The 17,492-nt window shown below is 39.0% G+C and overlaps 2 protein-coding genes across 21 annotated transcripts in view; one reads left to right on the top strand and one right to left on the bottom strand.

Moving 5' to 3' along the window:
* SLC4A10 (solute carrier family 4 member 10) overlaps positions 1 to 7,017 on the top strand; it is a 309,415-nt gene extending 302,398 nt beyond the window's left edge. For 14 of the 15 annotated variants that reach the window (XM_027129959.1, XM_027129928.1, XM_027129950.1 and 11 more), the window contains one exon: positions 4,893 to 7,004. Coding sequence is in view for 4 of the 15 variants with exons in the window: in XM_027129928.1 (XP_026985729.1) it covers positions 4,893 to 4,959 (67 nt within the window). In the remaining 11 variants the exon portion in view is untranslated. Of the gene's footprint in view, positions 1 to 4,892 lie in introns of all 15 variants that reach the window. The other variant, XM_027129968.1, reaches the window with a different exon arrangement.
* A 5,141-nt stretch (positions 7,018 to 12,158) lies between these two features.
* The window catches only part of DPP4 (dipeptidyl peptidase 4), a 77,191-nt gene continuing 71,857 nt past the window's right edge, over positions 12,159 to 17,492 (bottom strand). For all 6 annotated transcript variants that reach the window (XM_027129857.1, XM_027129826.1, XM_027129868.1 and 3 more), the window contains 3 exons: positions 15,218 to 15,290; positions 14,878 to 14,951; positions 12,159 to 13,267 (listed from right to left, as the gene is read on the bottom strand). In XM_027129857.1, the coding sequence (XP_026985658.1) occupies positions 13,166 to 13,267; positions 14,878 to 14,951; positions 15,218 to 15,290 (249 nt within the window). In that variant the 3' untranslated portion in view covers positions 12,159 to 13,165. The remainder of the gene's footprint in view (positions 13,268 to 14,877; positions 14,952 to 15,217; positions 15,291 to 17,492) is intronic.

The following is a 17,492-nucleotide window of genomic DNA, read 5'->3' as shown; positions in this document are numbered from 1 at the left end:
TTTACAGTGTTCCTATAACCACTCAGCTCTTTAAGAGGGTTTGAAACTTGAGTAAACATTTTTCCCCACATGACTTATACAAATGCATCATATATAAATCAACAAACCTCTTAGAACTGTATTTAATAATAACATCAAATTTCTATATTTGATAAAGAAAATTTATCCCTTGAATTAAGAAATTGCAAAGCTGGGAACTTCCATTTACGCACCAGCATGCTTCCAAAACTGCAAGCTTTATCTTCATGAGAACTATCTGGAAACATGGGTTAGGAAAAGAGGCGATATTAGACAAGGATATCTCTTATTGATGGATTTTGTCACCCCAAAATGGCATGCTGCTTCCGTGTCATATCTATCTTAAACAGCATAAACAACACCAGCAGTGGATGTGCAGAGAGTCTAGGAGTCTTCACCCCATAAAGCTGGGGGATTACTTCATGTTCTCTCTCTCTTTCTCTCCTTCTCCCTCTTCTCCCCCTCTCCCTCTCTTTCTCTCCTTCGAATACCTCCACCACTTGCTCCAAAAGGAGGTTAATGTAAGTTACTCAACAGGCTCTCTCAAAGACTTTTGGTTGATATTTTCTGTCTTTTAACAAGGCTTTAAAATCTTCATGTATTTCTTTGCTTGGCTCAAGCAGAAGTAATATTTTATTCTAAAACGTGCTTTATCTTCTTTTCCCAAAGATCCCTGCCACAGTCTGATAGAGTCATCCTCACAGTAGCTCTGATTTGCTAGACGTCTTGGAAGAAAATCAGTCATGAGAAGGGCAGTTTCTCAAACCTATTGAAATATATGCTTGTGGACCCTTTCTCATTAAAAATATGGCATTTCTCTGATTTTTAAAAATGTGAACTCTAGGTTTACGAGCTCAAATTAAAATGCCAGCCATGGGAATATGTGTAGAATTTGAGACAATCAGACTTAGAGATTGCTTTTCTTCCTGTACTCTACAGATCCATAGTGAAAACTCTTTCTCTATTTTTCTTTGGTTCAAGCAACAGTTTTATGTCATGATATTTTAGGTACTCCTTAAAGTAAATAAGTCAAGTGATGCTTTTCACCAGAAAAACTCAATTGTTTAAAATATGTGTCAGATTACTTCTCACAGTAGACTAATTCTAGTGAACAATGTAGTGTGCCTAAAAGCAGATGCAATTTTAAATAGATCACCCTTTATATTTTCATATAACCACCTTTTTCTTATTCTTTGAACCTATGTTCCCACTAACATGAGATTCAAAACTATTGTGGAATGAAAGTTTACCCAGTTTTCTTTACTTTTAAGTGTGATAAAATCTGTAGCTTTCCACGTGAAAAATATCTCTCGGTTAGTCTTTCTTCTTCATGACAGAGGAAACTGGCAGAAAGAATGTGGCTTCCAGAAATCCTAAAACCACCAATACTAACAACAGCAATACTCTCCCCAAGCCACCGCTTTCTCTTGGTATCTGTTGAAGGCATTGAAGTGTGATGACCAGGAACTGTAAAAATGCTATACCTGCTAGCGTGTCCATTGGCAAAAAACGCCCTAAAGACCAGGTTCTCAGGGTCTCTCTCTCGAGACCTCAGCTGGTTTCCCAGCAGTCTCTGACACCCCACCCCTAGGTGTTTTCATCCTATCCCCCACTATAGGCCCTAATGCCTATCAGAGAAGCCTAGATACCTTTTCTGAGTGGAATTTGGAATAACAGTTATATTTTCTCCATTATTTCATTCGCTTTATGTTGTCCAAAAAAATTTACCCAGCTTAGGGCTTCCCTGGTGGCGCAGTGGTTGGGGGTCCGCCTGCCGATGCAGGGGACATGGGTTCGTGCCCAGGTCCGGGAGGATCCCACATGCCACGGAGTGTCTGGGCCCGTGAGCCATGGCCTCTGAGCCTGTGTGTCCGGAGCCTGTGCTCCACAACGGGAGAGGCCACAGCAGTGAGAGGCCTGCGTACCGCAAAGAAAAAAATAAAAAATAAAAAATTTACCCAGCTTAACTGAAAGAAGGATCTAAGAACTGACTGCAGGCTTTACCACATCTGCAGGATGTCTAATTTGATCCTAGTTCAACAGCACTATACATGCATGGGACAAGCTCCTCCACAGCTTATTTAAATGAATTGACAGAAATAGGTCACATTAAAAACCACATCGCATCAGAATAGGTGAGCAACTGCTGTGATACGCTGACACCCAAGACCAGCATTTCTTGGGCAGGTACCTGGCAGCACTTGGCTTTGCCTTGGTGGCAGAGGCTAGGGTCTAGGGACACTGCCCCTGCTCTCCTGTCCCCACACCCCCACCCCATCCCATGCTGGATGCTTCTTTGCTCTAATTTCCTAGGCCTCAGCCCTCTCATGACCGCTTGGTAAATGTTGTGTATATCAACTACTATGGTGTCATTGACAAATAACAGTTTCATAGAGTGCCTGGCAGCATGAAGGTAGTGGGTCACATTTTGCCCTCTCTTGAAATATTACTTCCTTATGTTTTGTCTCATCCATCTTGTGTCCCTTGGTCCTTACAAAGTACCTGGTGTATCATAGATATGCAATATTTGTTTATTGTAGTAGCATGTAATAGATATGATATACATTTAAGAAATATATATTGATATAATATATTGATTACAATGGAAGTTTAGAATTGATTGGCATCCTGAAAATGAATGTAACAGGGAATAAAGAGAGTAATAGCCATGCACTGAGAAGATTCAAGTCAGTAATTTTTTTCATAGACGTCTTGAGCTGGTTATAAAATTTCTGCTTCACTGCTGCAATCTGACCTGATACCAGAACCACTGGTTTTAAAGAGGGGGGGAAAAAAGCCCAATCATTTAATTGGTTATTGTTTTGGAACTAAACAACCAGTATGACCAAAGTAGGACATCAGGAGGAAGCATGTCTGTGAATGATACTGACTTCCTGAATCGCTTTTTTTTTTCTCTGCCTGGTGGCTAATAGTGTCACTGGGAATTTGCTCACTCATGGAAAGGTTATGGAGCACTGTGCACACAGGAACTGTGCATGTGTAGAGACCAGTATGTCTCCGTCCCCACAGTCTCCTACAGATAGAATGTGCTTTTCTATCTTTCAAAAGTTAGAGCTCATTGGAATTGAGACTACCAGCCTCAGAAATCTGACATTCAAGCTACAAGAAAATTTAGAGGCCATTTAGTCCAAAACTAATGTACAGATGAGGAAACCAAGCCCCAGAGAAATTAAACAACTAGTCCAGGGTCACACAGCTCCTTCTTAGCTTCCTGAAGCTGAATGTCATCTTCCGACTCCAAGCCCAGGGCTTCCTCCACCTGCCGCCGCTGCCTTTTCTCATTGGCTTTGTTTGGCAGAAGACACGGGGAGCCAGGTAGCACCCAGGGAAAAAATTTGGAAAGTAGCGTAGCAGACACTTGTCATCTGAAAGGAACTTAAAGTAGAAGAAAGTGAGTCATGCAGCTAGAGGAGTTAAAAATACAGTTAAGCCTCTCAACACATCATGTGCACACTGTCATCTCTTCTCATGGAAGGAGAACAGAAAAGAGGAAAAGTCGCTTTGCTCTGACCTGTAAGTACTGTGTGCTGAGAAGTGTGGCAGGCACAAACCCGGGTGCCGTCGACACCCGCTCACACCAGCTCTCAGTGCTGGCGGCGCGCCAGAGATGGCAGAAGCTGCGGCGCTTCTTACCTGATGGCGCCGGGTGGTGGTGACAACTGAGAAGGGCTGTTTCTAGCTTGAATCGGAGGAAAAACAATTTAAAAAACACACTCTTAGAATGTGTCTAAGTTATTGACCACTACGAAAGCTGCACAGGAGGTCCTGTAGGAAAAAGGGGGCTTTAACTGTCCCTTTCCTATTTGGAGAAGAGTTACATAAAACCAAGGGTTTCCCCACCATCAACTATTTCATAGTTATATTAAGAGCCAAAGTTAACAGTAAAAATGTGTGGGTTCTTGCAGCTCAGGGCCCCAGCGACCGGGTGTGGGTCGCCCTCGAGTCGGCAGCAGCAGGGGCCCGGGAGGGGCCTCAGCGTTCGTCTTGACCCGCCAGACGTGGCCGGGAGGGAGCAGAGCTGCCCCTCGGGAGCATGCATGTACTCTTGGTGTGAGCTTCACGCGTGTCAGCGCATTATTTGAATTTCGCGTGAAAATTGTCAACTTGAGAGTAGGAAAAGTGAACATCGGAAAAATTTTTTTAAAAAAATGATAGAGTCACATTACCAGTTTGCCCATTGATAAAGTTAATTGGAGAACAGTTAAAACAGAAGCCACTTGGGAATGAGTTTATTCTGGAAGGAGTGGGGTGAAACATGCTTCCTCTGATGGACAGGAGGAGGGTTTGTCTGTGAAGAGACGGCACAGGTGTTTGGAGGGCAGTGTGCGGGGTGACCGGGTCCTCCCGACCAGCAGAGGCGTGTCTGTCCTCTGGACGACAACGCAGTTCTCACCAAAGATCAGAATCCAGTCTGTGCGCAAAGGATGCGCCACTTGCAGCCGGGCCCGGAAATACCTACTGCGACATCCATCTTGTTTATGTCATTCATAGTGTCAGTGCTATCTTAAGACAGGGGCATGAATGGCATTTTCAACAATCATCAGTGATTCATTTGCACAAATGAGGACCATGGTATTAATCTTGCATGCTTTGGGTACAGTTTTTAAAATGTCTGGTTTTTGTTTTTTAGTTTCTGTTTCTTGAATTTCCCTTTTTCTGCAGTTCTTGGTTTCTGTCTCACTGAGTGCAGAGGATTTTAATTGCTGCTATCTATCTATGCTTTGCAGCATGAAAGAGCAATGCCTAAGGGCCCTTGTGGTGCTTTGGGGTTGATGGGTTTTGTGTCTGAACCAGCAGACCTCCCAGTAGCCATGCTGGATTGAAATAATGCATTTCTCCTTTTTCCCCTGTAGCATTGAAAGCCGAAATGAGAAGAAAGCTGACTCAGGGAAAGGTGTTGACAGGGAGACTTGTCTATGACTTGATCTTCAATTTATTTTTTACATATATATGAGAGGAGTGCCACAATTATTCAGAAAACTGCTTTGATCATGTATTATAAATTCTGTCTTTCATCCCAAATCCACCTTCATACTGTAAGTAGTGCAATACTCGTTTCATTTCTGTGTTTGAACTTCTGAACGGTGAGACACCCTTGTGAGCATATACAATAGCTAATGCAAGAATCTCTGTTCCTTGCTGTATTTTAGACATTTGTAAACACTAGATTCTCATTGTCAGTTTTACGAGAGCAATAGCTTTCTTAAAGAGATAAGTCATATTACCTAGTTTGTATTTTCCTACTTAGAGACCTGAAGATACCTGATAATTTCATTTAGAAGAATTTTGAAAGGTAGTCTTACTTCTTTTTATTTTTTATAGCTTAGCATTAGTGACTTATTTCAAAAGACCCAAATCGAAAAGTTAGTTTGAAAGCATTTTTAATAATTGTATTTATGCATTTCCTTGATTTAATATGATACATTTAATACTTAAGAATTTGTATGTAACTAAAACTTAAAGTCATTTTGAAAAATATATATGGAAACCTATTCACAACTTGTTTAAACGAATCAGATACTAATGCAAAGAGTCAAGTAGTATTTGCTTAATATTCAGGTTGTGATTACATGATCAAATACTAGGCTTGTATGAAATGCTTTAGAAAAACTTCGTAGGTTTTGTGAGATTTTCAATATAAACCTTTACCAGAAATATGCTGTTAAATTTACCTCCCATTGACAACAAGTGTTTTCCAAATAAACCTATCATATACATACTTGTGGAATGCCACATGGTGAGTTATTGTACATGAAATTCCACTCCTGTACAGTTATTCCACTGCTAAAGGTCATGAACTGCTTAATGCTGCTTCTGAATCATGTTCTAATGTTAGACTGATAGGTCTCCAATTGTCATTTTTTCTTCTGCAGAGCTCTTTTCCACATTTTAATTAAATGCATGCTGTAGAAAAATAATCTTTTAAATGAAAATTTCAGATTCTGTTTGAGAAGCTTCTGTAGATATTTCAGTCTATATGAAATAATCCATCTTTACTAAGTTTATACAAGAGGAAGGAAAGTTAAGAATTTTTGAGCATTACTAAAAATACAGTATTTTATTTCACTTCAAGTGAATGTGAATTAATAAAGATGAAATCTCATAGTGCTCTTGTTTCCTAAGAATTACCAATGATCGTCAGCCTTATAATCGTCAGTGTCCAGTTTTACAATAATTCAGAGCCCTGTGGCTTTTCCAAACTATGAATTAATATTCTGAGTATAAGTGTACATGAAAAGTGAAAAAAAAAACCAAAACAAATCCTCTTGTGATTAAGCTTATGAAGGAAATAAACAACAAAGCCTCCACTGGGTTCAACATTTTGATGCCTTCTGTAAAATTCCCCCTCACAATCTTTCAAGGAGCCATTTCATTTATGGAACATAAGCGTAAAAAATATAAGAAGAGTTTGTAGTTAATGAAGTCTGTGTTTATAAATGCCAAGGAAAAATACAGAAACTTTACATGCCAAATGCATTGCCTTTGTGTATTTTATAATACAGATACTACATGTAACCATTCCCATTGTTTTATGACTTAGACTAGCTGTACATGCCAGTCAGTCCCAAAAGCAGCCTCCTAGTGTTTTAATATATTAATAATTGTTCTGTTTAATATGATCATAGTGAATTAAAATCTTCACATGATCACCTGTTTGAATAAGCACTCATATCCAATGAAATTCTGTATTTCTGAGTATTTTTATAGGCATTTTGTTCTTGTGTGAATTTTAATGCTATCCCTATGTTAATCTTAATATTTTGAAATCATATAAAATATAAGAAAAATGTAGTGTTATATATTTCCTCCTAATTTCAGATTCCTGGTCAAAATTACTGAATATCTTGAATGTAATTTATTGCAAAGTTTAAGTAATGTGTAAATGTGACTAGGATATTGTGTTTTTCACAACTAAGAAATGTTATGTGGAAATAAATATTTATCCTAACTAATTTCCTTGCAAATTTTAAATTGTGATGCAAAGTGTTTTGTCTTTTTTTCCTTATCAATGTAGAACGTTTTGATTGAACGTAATATTTAAATTTAGACACACCCCGATGCTAAGCAAACTTGGTGATGTAGACGTTTCAAGAGTATTCAAACAATTTGAACTTTATGAACAAACTATGATGAGAGCTATATTAGGACGTACCTCTTCAGTTTCCCGGAGAACAGTGACTTAGATACAGATGACATTGTACCCATGACTAGTAAAAGCTTCTAAGATCCTTAGTAGGATTTCCCATTATTAGAACTCCTTAGGCTTCGGTTTTCTAAAATTTGTCTCCTCCCTGTTTGTTACAGTAGATCAGACGGGACCAGTATTCTTTTGTAGCCATCTAGCAATATGTTATGGAGGTAACTGCATTCAGAACTGTAATGTACTGGTTAGTATTCTCCTCTTGACTCATGAGTTTACTTTGTAATTGCTATCACTTAACAGCCTTCAATATTGGGAAGTTTCTCCTAAATATAATTTGAGTATCTCCTTGGTGTCGTTTAGCCTTATAGAAACTCTCCACTGATGATTCACTAGCAACTTGTATTTCAATACAACCCCTAAATCTTTTAGGATTTTTCTTGGCTTTTAAAAGTGTGGCTCATTATTTTTTTAACCTACACTGATCTACCTCTGTTTCTACTGAAATTTAGCCTCTTTGCTTCTAGGTGTGGGACTATTTTACTATAATTGCAATATTGCTCTCCAAATTTTCCAATATATCTCTCTTGTATATTCATACAATGAAATGAGATTACAACCAGTTGAACATTTTATGAGAGTAATTTGGGTAACATGATGATTCTCTAACTATCTACTTTGAAAGTCTGCTTGTAATGAGTCCCTTCGGAGAAGCCCAATATTCAAGGCTTACTCGTAATACTTTTAGAGAGCTCTTTCGGTGTTTTCCTTAGAAAACTGTAGCTCACGAACACAGCTGTCACTTCATTACAGTTTCTATTGGTGTAATGGCCACTACTTTTTGTGCTGGAACTTTGAAAATAGGACTGTGAGCCTCGCTTCTAAGGGCAGGGTAGACACATACCTGTAACATAATGTGATGTGTACTGAGTTGATTGTATCATGAAAGTGAGTAACTCAAGGATGGAATTTTGAGCAGGGCTAAGTTTGAAGAAAATGTTATATAAGAGGTAGCGTATGAATTAGGATGGATATGGGGAAGGAAACCTACTCCAAGAACTGCAAAGATCTCAAACATGTCAGTATTGAAAAAATAAAATAGAAAGTAAATATATGTGGTATAACAGGAGCCTGACGTATGTGATGTATGACATATTTGAAATCCAGCAGACAGCCCAATATGGTGGAGTGTTAGGAGTGTGGTCGGGACCTGTATGAAAAGGTAGGAATACAAGTTGGAGACATTATAAATGATGTTAAATTTTATGTTAGGGTATTTCAACTTTACCCATTAAGAGTTTTGAGTAATGGAGAGGCATGCATTTTGGGAAACATTAGTCTGGCAGCATGGTAGAAAACATAGTGGGGGAAAAGTGAAATTATTTCCTTAGGGATCCTGTACTCAGGATGACTCTCAGAGACTCAAACCAAGCTCTCATTGAGTGGTCTATAAACTTTTATTATGATTGAAACAAAACAGGCTCAAGCATATTCTGTAGGTACTTAATAAGTAACTACAGGCACAAGAACTTTATGATAAATCCTTTCACATAGAGCATTCTTTTATATAATGTTTTGGGTTGTATTTTTCAAAAATGTTCAGAAAAACATGGTATCAGCAGTAATCCTGAGATGATTAAAGAAATCTAAGTGTAATACAAAATTCAGCCAATGGCTGGCTCATATAAGTCCAGAAACCACCCTCCCCCTGCTCACCTTTTCATCCCACTTATCTCATCCGTACAATAGACTTAGCTTTAGAGCTAGGTACTTTTACCTTCAAGCGTGTGTAGAGTCATAGATTTCTTCCATTTGTTTATAAGCTCCTTAAAGGTAAGGATAGTGTTTTATCCCTTCTTTGTAACTCTCCGGAGCCTAGTTCTTTCTGTGCTTTGCTGTTTATTCAGCCAGCAAAGGCTGTAGACAGAATCGTAAGTAAAATATATCGAAGATGTGACCTCTCAGTTTATCAAGAATCATTAAGGATCCAGAAAGGATTCTCACTGACATGGCAACATCGGAACAAAAGCAAAAGCTTACTGAGCACCTTCATATGCCCAAAACCCGTGGACGCAAGACGCCTAAGGGGAGAACTGGTGTAACCCATGGAATCATCAAACCAGGCATGGTGTATAAACCTCCACAGCAATGCAACAGGTATGGGAGGTAGGTGTTTTGGTATCTCTTTCGAATTAAGTAACTGGGGTTCAAAGAGGCTAAGCAATGTTCTTTAAAACGTTCCTCACTGTGAGTGTCAATGCTGAGATTCTAACCCATGTCCGCCTAGCCTCGGCTGGAGTGCACTTACTGTCCAGCAGGAGGCAAGATGTGGCCGCCTTCCTCCTTGACCAGGCAGTCATTCTGGCTCATGCAACCAGAATTGGGTTGAGTAATATTTCTTCTCAGTATGTTACATTTTCTTTGTCACTCATCCTTCTGTGATTAACACTAGAAACCAAACCTACTCAATGAAATAGTATTTTTGTTCACAAGTCACAAATATCATGACTTTGGATAGGAGAAACTAATTGGAACAATGAGAGTTTTCGTTGTTTGATGGGTCACACTTTTCACCATACATGTGTTTTAAATACACTGACAAACTTGGGGTGACTGCTCAGATGAAAGATTATTTAGAATAAGAATTTTGACTGAGTTTGCTGGAGTTCAATTCCAGAAAAGACACCCTTCTCAATTTGGCAGTAAGAAAATTATCTTTCTTTTTATTAATTCAAAGCCTTGAGTTTAAATGTTAATATTGTCACAGAAAGGTGACATTCAGAGAGATGATACATTTCTACTGAGCATGACATTGGTCTTATTAATCCCATGCTCTGAGCTTTTCTTAATGGTAGTGACATTATGCTTTATTACCCACATTCATCTCTCATTCTCAACCATCCGTGTCCCTCAGACATCCTGAATACACACTCCAGATCTTTCCGGATGTATGTAATACTGTTCTCGGACACTGCTGTCACAAAGTTGGAAGAACAAAATTCTCTTACTTTACTCTGAAAAAAACCTTCTTCTGTTTTGGTGTTGTTTTTCATTTAGAGCTTATTGAATCTTAAATATTGTACAAATCTAATAGTTTTATAAATTGGAATTCTCACATCAACTTAGAGCAAAAGCAACAAATGCCAAGTGGTGAAACTACTAGCCTCAGTGACCACCTGTGAATAGAAAACACTCAGAATGACATACAGCCTGATGTGATCATTGATCTTCATGGTGGTGGCCTTGAGTCATCACGATGCATTGAATTATGGTCTATGCCGGTTATTTAAGAAAGCATGGAGATATGTGATCATTTCTGGCAAGATTTCCAATTTTAAAAAGTTCAAAAATAATTTATAAAGTGATTTTCTAAAAATCTTGATCAAAACTTTAAAAAGAAACACTGTATCCATAGAAGGGATGTGACAATTTCTCCTTTCCTTTGGCGCCTGTGTTCCTGGGCACCGGTGCACTCTAACAGGTTGTTTACGAAAGGATCTTAGCATCCAGGTGCCTGGTGAAGCTGAGACAGTCAAAGGCAGGCAAGTCTGCACATCTTACTGGTATGACTAGTTCCTGTGTGTTTCAAACCTACCCTCAGACTAAGTCTATCTCAAATTTGTCAATTTAACTTCCTTCCTCAATAAACTAATTTAAAACTCTTACTGGAGAGTAAAACTTGTCCTATGAGGGTCAGATGAAATTTACTTTAACTTCAGTCACATCATCACCATTTGCAACCCTCATTATGTGAAACATACGTGCTGGGATTTTTTAATTACCTCTGGGCTCCAGAGACAACATTTTGAAACTAAAGAAACAATAAATTCATACAGTTTTGACATTGTACAATAGTTGTACAGTATCAGATATTATATAATCCTCTTAATATCTGTATAGTATCTGATATTGTACATCTCCTGTTGTAAAATTGTCTTATTAATATCTGAACAATACCTGATATTGCACAGTGTCTGGTTTCAATTAAGATAAAAGGAGAATTTTTACTTAATTTCCTTTATGATTACTAATTCAATCCAGGATGTGAACATATGACCTATGATTACTCTTTCTGGATATAGAACTCCGCAAAGATTGGTCCAGGTACTCACAATGATTGCACTCTATTATTAGAATTATGACAAGAGCCCTATAGGGTTTGAAGGTTGGCTTATGGTTCCAATGAATGAATGCTATTTGAGACTTAATTAAGACTTATGGCTCCAATGAATGAATGATATTTTGAGACTCAATTACTCAATGCCATGCGCTGAAAATACAGTTGAAACAATTTCACAATCTTCTGTTCATTCCTGTGCATGACTCACCAGTCTCATGTTGAATTGATAGATTTTTTTCCAATTCTTCCATTTTTAGATTTTTATGCTGTAACGCATTGTGTCTGGGACAACTTTTTCCAGCTATGTTTGAAACTATGTTTGCGTTCCTAAAATCAATTTTTAAAAATAAGGCCATTTTGCAAATAATTGAACAAAAATATTATGTGTCCTCAGTTATCTCAGCATCTTAAATGCATGGTTTCATTAATATAGTTATGTCAACCAAAAATAATTAAACACTTAAGTTGTTGACTTTTTTTTTTTTTAACTTCTACTGAGCCATCTGGGCTACCAAGATGATACTGTCGAGATTATCTGATATTATGAGCCTCATCGTAGTTCCCCGGAATAAAATGATATAGTATGTATTATATAAATAACCCAAACTATTTTGAGTTGATTTTTCGAAAGCTTATATATATGTATGATAACAGTAATTGTATATGTATTAGATAAAATCGCTATGAATTGCTTAATTTAACACATTTCTATGTATCTATTTCTTACAAAAACTGAACCCTCTCCATGTTTACGAGGCAGTTTGGGATAACAAGCAAAATAAACAAGAGCCTTTCTGAGTAAGCGTGTCCATATGCCAATGCAGTTTAGGTCTGATTCAAGACACAGAACTCGTTACCTCTGAAAAAATGAAGGCACATTTACTACTGACCAGGAGAAATTCCACCGTATGTAGAATGGGAATCACGTCACACACATTTGTAGCTAATTTTCAGTTTTTAAAAACAAGTCCAAGGAAGTTAAAATATTCTTTTAATTAGATGCTCAAAGAAATGAAATCAGAAAAACTGATGCAAAGACTCCTTCAAGTTAGGATTTGCAATACAAATATTTTCATCTCTTAACAGGGCAAGCTGATGTGTTCACATCTCCGTTCCAAGCTGCCTCTCTCACTAGGAAACATCAGTATTTTTAAAGCACATTTACAATGCTTTCCCATCACCCTTGCTGTGTTTTTGTAGCACCTATAGCCATAACTGGCACCTGGGGGCCCTGCATTGTTGGCAGTTTCTCTCTCATTTCTTTGGAGTCTATTCAACTGCTGTGGTTTTATTCAGAAGTCAGTGCTTTTGCATATATGATTTCCTGAGACTGTTTGAATAGTCTTTCTCAGAAAACTGTGCCAGTCTGGCTGTGAACAGCTCTTCGAGGAGCTGATAGCAGCCTGGTTGGGTCAGCAGGCTTGGACTGGGGTTCACAGCCTCGCCCTGCCAGCTTCTCTCCCTACCCCCTCTTTTCTTACCCCTGCCTCAGTGATATCACGGCCCACATCCTGCCATTCCTTCCAAGAAGAGAACAAGTCTAGTCCAGTTAGAAAAAAAGGCTGCCCAGGGAACCTCTGCAAAGCTCCCATAAAAACAATTCTTATTTGTTGTTTCACTAACTGAGATGGAAGTGATTTTAAATAATAAACAAAACCAGACTGAATAATTCAAACTTCCGTAAGGTTGCAAAGACAGAAGTCCCTACCTCGGGTTATAGATATGAAATTTGGGAACAAAGGTAACCTTACATTTCTTGATTTGAGGGTACTTTTTTAACATCGTCATCTTGATGGTGCAGTTTTGAGATAATGAGAGCAAAAGTGGCTTTTCAGAAGCTTTAGATGGCATGCTGTTCCAAGGTGCTAAGGTAGCGAGAAGCATTGCTTTAGGAAGTGGCTCATGTGGGTGTAGATGTGTTGGTGTGCTGTGCTGCTGGCGATCCCATGGTCTTCATCTGTATACCACTGGAGAGACAAGAAGAAAGGTCAGAATTAGGAAGTCAGTTGTCTTTTTTTTTTTTTTTTTTAAACCCAAGTGAGTTCTCATTAGCATACATGGAACAACACAGGATGTTTTAATTCTTCAATCAGTTTATAAACTGAAATGTGATCAAAGAGGGTTTCTCATTTCCTCCCAGAGCTTTTCCAGGGCATGTAGATCTGTCCTGCGGGAGTCTCTGATCGTCCTTTGCAGGTGCTGAGACAACTCACTGTGAATTTGGCTTCACTGCACAGTGCTTTAAGGATATGTACAGTTAAAATATCCAAGTCCGTTTTCAAATTTGACTCAAAGGACACTTAGAAACACATCATGCATAGGAGGGAATGTTTATCCTGTAAAGCCCACTTTAATTAAGTGTTATCAACTGTTAAATTTCTCCTACACTGCAGTAAGATAAACTATTAAAATAAATGAGTTTTTAGAAAGCAATTTTTCCTAATATATATCAATAAGGCACTAGAAAAAAATCTATTTCAGTATTCCATATATATTTTTAGCATAACATATGAAGTCAAAAGTCAAATGTATTATTTGCAAACACTTTTTCACTGGAATTTCACTGGAATCTCTTATCTGCATGTCTGACATTTATGTAGGATGAGTTGATGACCTGAGGCAAAAATTTATCAACTCATCCCACCACGTGAAACAAGTGGGAAGTCACTGCCAGGCAAACATATATTATGGAGACATAAATTAACTTTCAAAAAGGGCTTAATGTATCACGTCTTTTCTTTGAACAGTGGAAGGATACACCCCAACCTCATAAGAATCTAACCCCCAAAATATATGCCAGGTTTTGTGGTTATCAAATGACTGTCCCAGTTTTACACAGTAGGCGCTGTTTGAACTGAGCACGGAGCAAAATGTGTATGTTAAAAGAGAGTGAGGGAGAGCAGGCTTTTTAAGCTAATACAGACAAGAAAGGACTTAACACAAAAATATCTAGTGCAACACACACACATATATAATCTTTGTTTCTTCTTACTCTGAAAAGGTCTAGTGCATAAAATGAATTTGACTTAATACCTAGAAACATCCTCTGAATAGGCAACAACAGCTCTAGCCATTTCCGACTTTATAAAACCAGCCTAATTGTTCATAACCTGTGGTGTTCAACAGAAGATAACACGGAAGTTGCAAAAACTGAAGCGCACTGATTACTGATACCCCACTGTTGTTAGAAGGGCTAGTAACACATAATATAGATGGATTTGCATATTTGACCTGAGCTATTATCGTGCTGGTTTCACTTTAGAATTACTCTGCCACACATTCACTGGCTAAGTGATTACTTTTTAATCAAAATAGGGAGAGACGGGACAATCACAGGACTAGGGTTTTGACCCTCTCAGGATATGCAATATTGTGCTTCTCAACCCCCAACTGTATGATATTGAACATGACTCTCTTTATGACTCAAGGATATCACTTCTTCAACTTCTCATTGGAAAAATGACTCCTTTTGCTTCCGTCCCCCGTCTCCTGGAACCTCTGTGAGGAGAAGTAGTTCCAAGAGGGGAACCAGACCCCACCAGGAAGTTCCCTCCCCTTGCAGGAAGTTTTGCTATACCATTGACTGGAAATCCACTCCAGCATCCACCAGGGCTTTGGAGATCTGAGCTGACTGCTGAAAGTGAACGTTATCTGCAGGGAGAGGAAGGAAACATAAAGTAACTAAAAGCCCGCTCCACTTTTCTGGTAGGAAGGGTGGGAAAGGCACAAGAAGAAAGGGACTGTTTGAAGTTCTAGGATTCAGCATCCCATTTAGGCCAAGACAAGTGAGTTGTGGAAAAGCAACACTGTTTTATTGAAGTAAATGTAACAGTCTTGCCCCTCATGCTTTTGTTTTGTCAGTAGTGAAATTGCAAACCTGTCTGTGATACTAAAAAGTCTAATTAACTGAAACTCACCATCTGCTGTTCCATGAATAAGGAGGTACTCAACTTGTTTAAAATTTTCAGCTCTGCTCATGACTGTTGAATTCTGGAATTGGGAAAAAGAATGTCATTATTCAAAAAAAGATCTGCCATAAACTGATTTTTCACTTCAGTTTACAAAATAAAATGTTTTCAGCTGGGGCCCCCTTTGATACAAAATATAGCAAACCGATATTCAAGCAAATGCTGTCTCCATGCATGGCAGAATGTACAGCATGCCCTGTCCCTGTGAGACAGGACCGGAAAGGGAGGATGCCACATCTTCCCTGTACATGCAGAAGAGGGCATCTGCCCCCCCCCCCCCAGGCTGCATGCGAAACCCCTTGAGTCCCAGATCCCAGATTGGCTGTGTCCTATGCATTAGCACAGGGCAGAGTCTCATATTAGCAATGTATGTTCCATGGGCTTATGCTGTAGTTCAGCCAAAAAGTGTATTGCCATGGCAACCATGTGTCACATGGTGCCGTACATGCTACATTTCAAAGAGCCTGTACATAGCATTTGCAACTAAACATACTCTGCAATATGTCATTTGAACTTTGGTCTACATTGCTAGGCTCTGAATGGGAAGCAAGTATTACCTTGTTTGGAACAGATGTTTAAAACCTAGGCAAATGTAACATACGGGAGGGGAAAGGGGTGAAAAAGATCAAGTATGGCCTTAGAAAAATCAGTGGGTGTTGTTGTCTGCCGCATTCTGCATTGGGGAAAGTGCTGCTTTTGGATTAAGCCAGGGAATTAGAAAAAACTGGGAGGTCAGCTTTTTGAAGGCTGTTTCATGACCTTGGACAGATAGGACTTCTAGAATGAAGGTGGAGTCCTTGGTGGAAAAGCTTTGAAAGTATAGAACTAGTCATCTGGTCTTAATTTGGAGATGTTTGCAGAGTTGGGATGAAGGTAAGAATGTCATAGACATTGTAGCAACTTTGGGAAGGGGTGAGCGGGACTCTGCTTCTGTTGTTGGGCAGAGGAAGGGCCGGTAGACTCCCTATGGGTTTAAAATCAGCCGGCTTATCCTGCAGCATCTTGGTGAATCAAAGTCAACTTTATGAGAGGCAAGGTTTGTGTTTTACAGATATCTTTGTAGCTAACATCAGCTTAATACTTTGATGGGAACCCTGAAGGTCTGGCTGGAAGGGGATGGGGCTAAGGTCCGAACGTTTGTATTCTAGCCCCAGCTTCAACATCAGAGAGCTGTGCACCTAGAGACATGCTGCTGAGTGTTGTTTTCTTTGAAATGGGAGGAAGATGAACTCTTCTTGCTCTCACTGAGATAGAAATCAAGAGACATGGCTTTTTTTAAGGTTAAATTATGGTGATGTGAGGATGGTGTGACACAGTGTTTCTGGAAAAAAGACATTCTGTCTACAACTTTCAGGACAAAGTCACCCAACATATTTGTGTTGACTGAGGCGATCAAGGTGATCTTCTCCTGGAAAGCTTAGAGCAAAGGCCCTCCCACTCCTGTGCAGGCTGGGTCCCACTTGTCCTGACCATGTGGCATTTCTGACCCAAATTGAGAATTTACCCACGAACTTTCAGAATAAACACCCAGGACTCATTAAAAGTCGCACTTCTGTTTTACTTTAAGAAACGTGTTATCCGGTGAGATGTCCCAGATGAATCCATCCATCCATCCCAACATTATACTCCGTTCATTCTTCCATCCATTCATTCATTCTTTCAAGTCGATCAATATTTATTTGTCATATACCCAACTAAACAATAAGATCCACGAGAAGAGGAATTTATATTGTTCATTACTCTATCCTGAGCATTTAACAGAGAGCTAAATATCAATTAAAGGAATAAACCAAAGAAATGTAGGCAATTATATTGTACTCTTCACTACATTCAGTCCTAGTTTTGCAGAGGCAAGTGGGAACAGCTAGGGGAGGTGGAATAAAATATTCTCATTCTGAAATTTACCAAGATATGTTTTGCCCACTCTCAATCCATACACCATGCCATTAGTAATAAGAGCCGATACTTATTGTGTACTCCGTGCCGGTCACTCTGCTAAGCATCTTAAAGGACTTATAAAAGCACTGTTCTATTTCATCCTCATGACATTCCTGCAAGATAGGTCTATAGCAACCCCACTTCTACAGAGACAATAAAGTACACCAGGTTACATCTGGAAGAAGTCAGAGCTCTGATGGCAGAACCTCTTTTACCTCCTATGCTGTACTGAGTCTCCACTAAACTTCCAAGCTGCTCACGATGTGGTCTTCCAGGAAAGATACAG

Source organism: Aethalodelphis obliquidens, unplaced genomic scaffold, assembly GCF_003676395.1.
Source record: "Aethalodelphis obliquidens isolate GAN/ISIS:26980383/991018 unplaced genomic scaffold, ASM367639v1 scaffold2, whole genome shotgun sequence".
NCBI lineage: Eukaryota > Metazoa > Chordata > Mammalia > Artiodactyla > Delphinidae > Aethalodelphis > Aethalodelphis obliquidens.
Note: the sequence above shows the minus strand (reverse complement) of the source record. Positions and strands in the feature narration are given on the sequence as shown.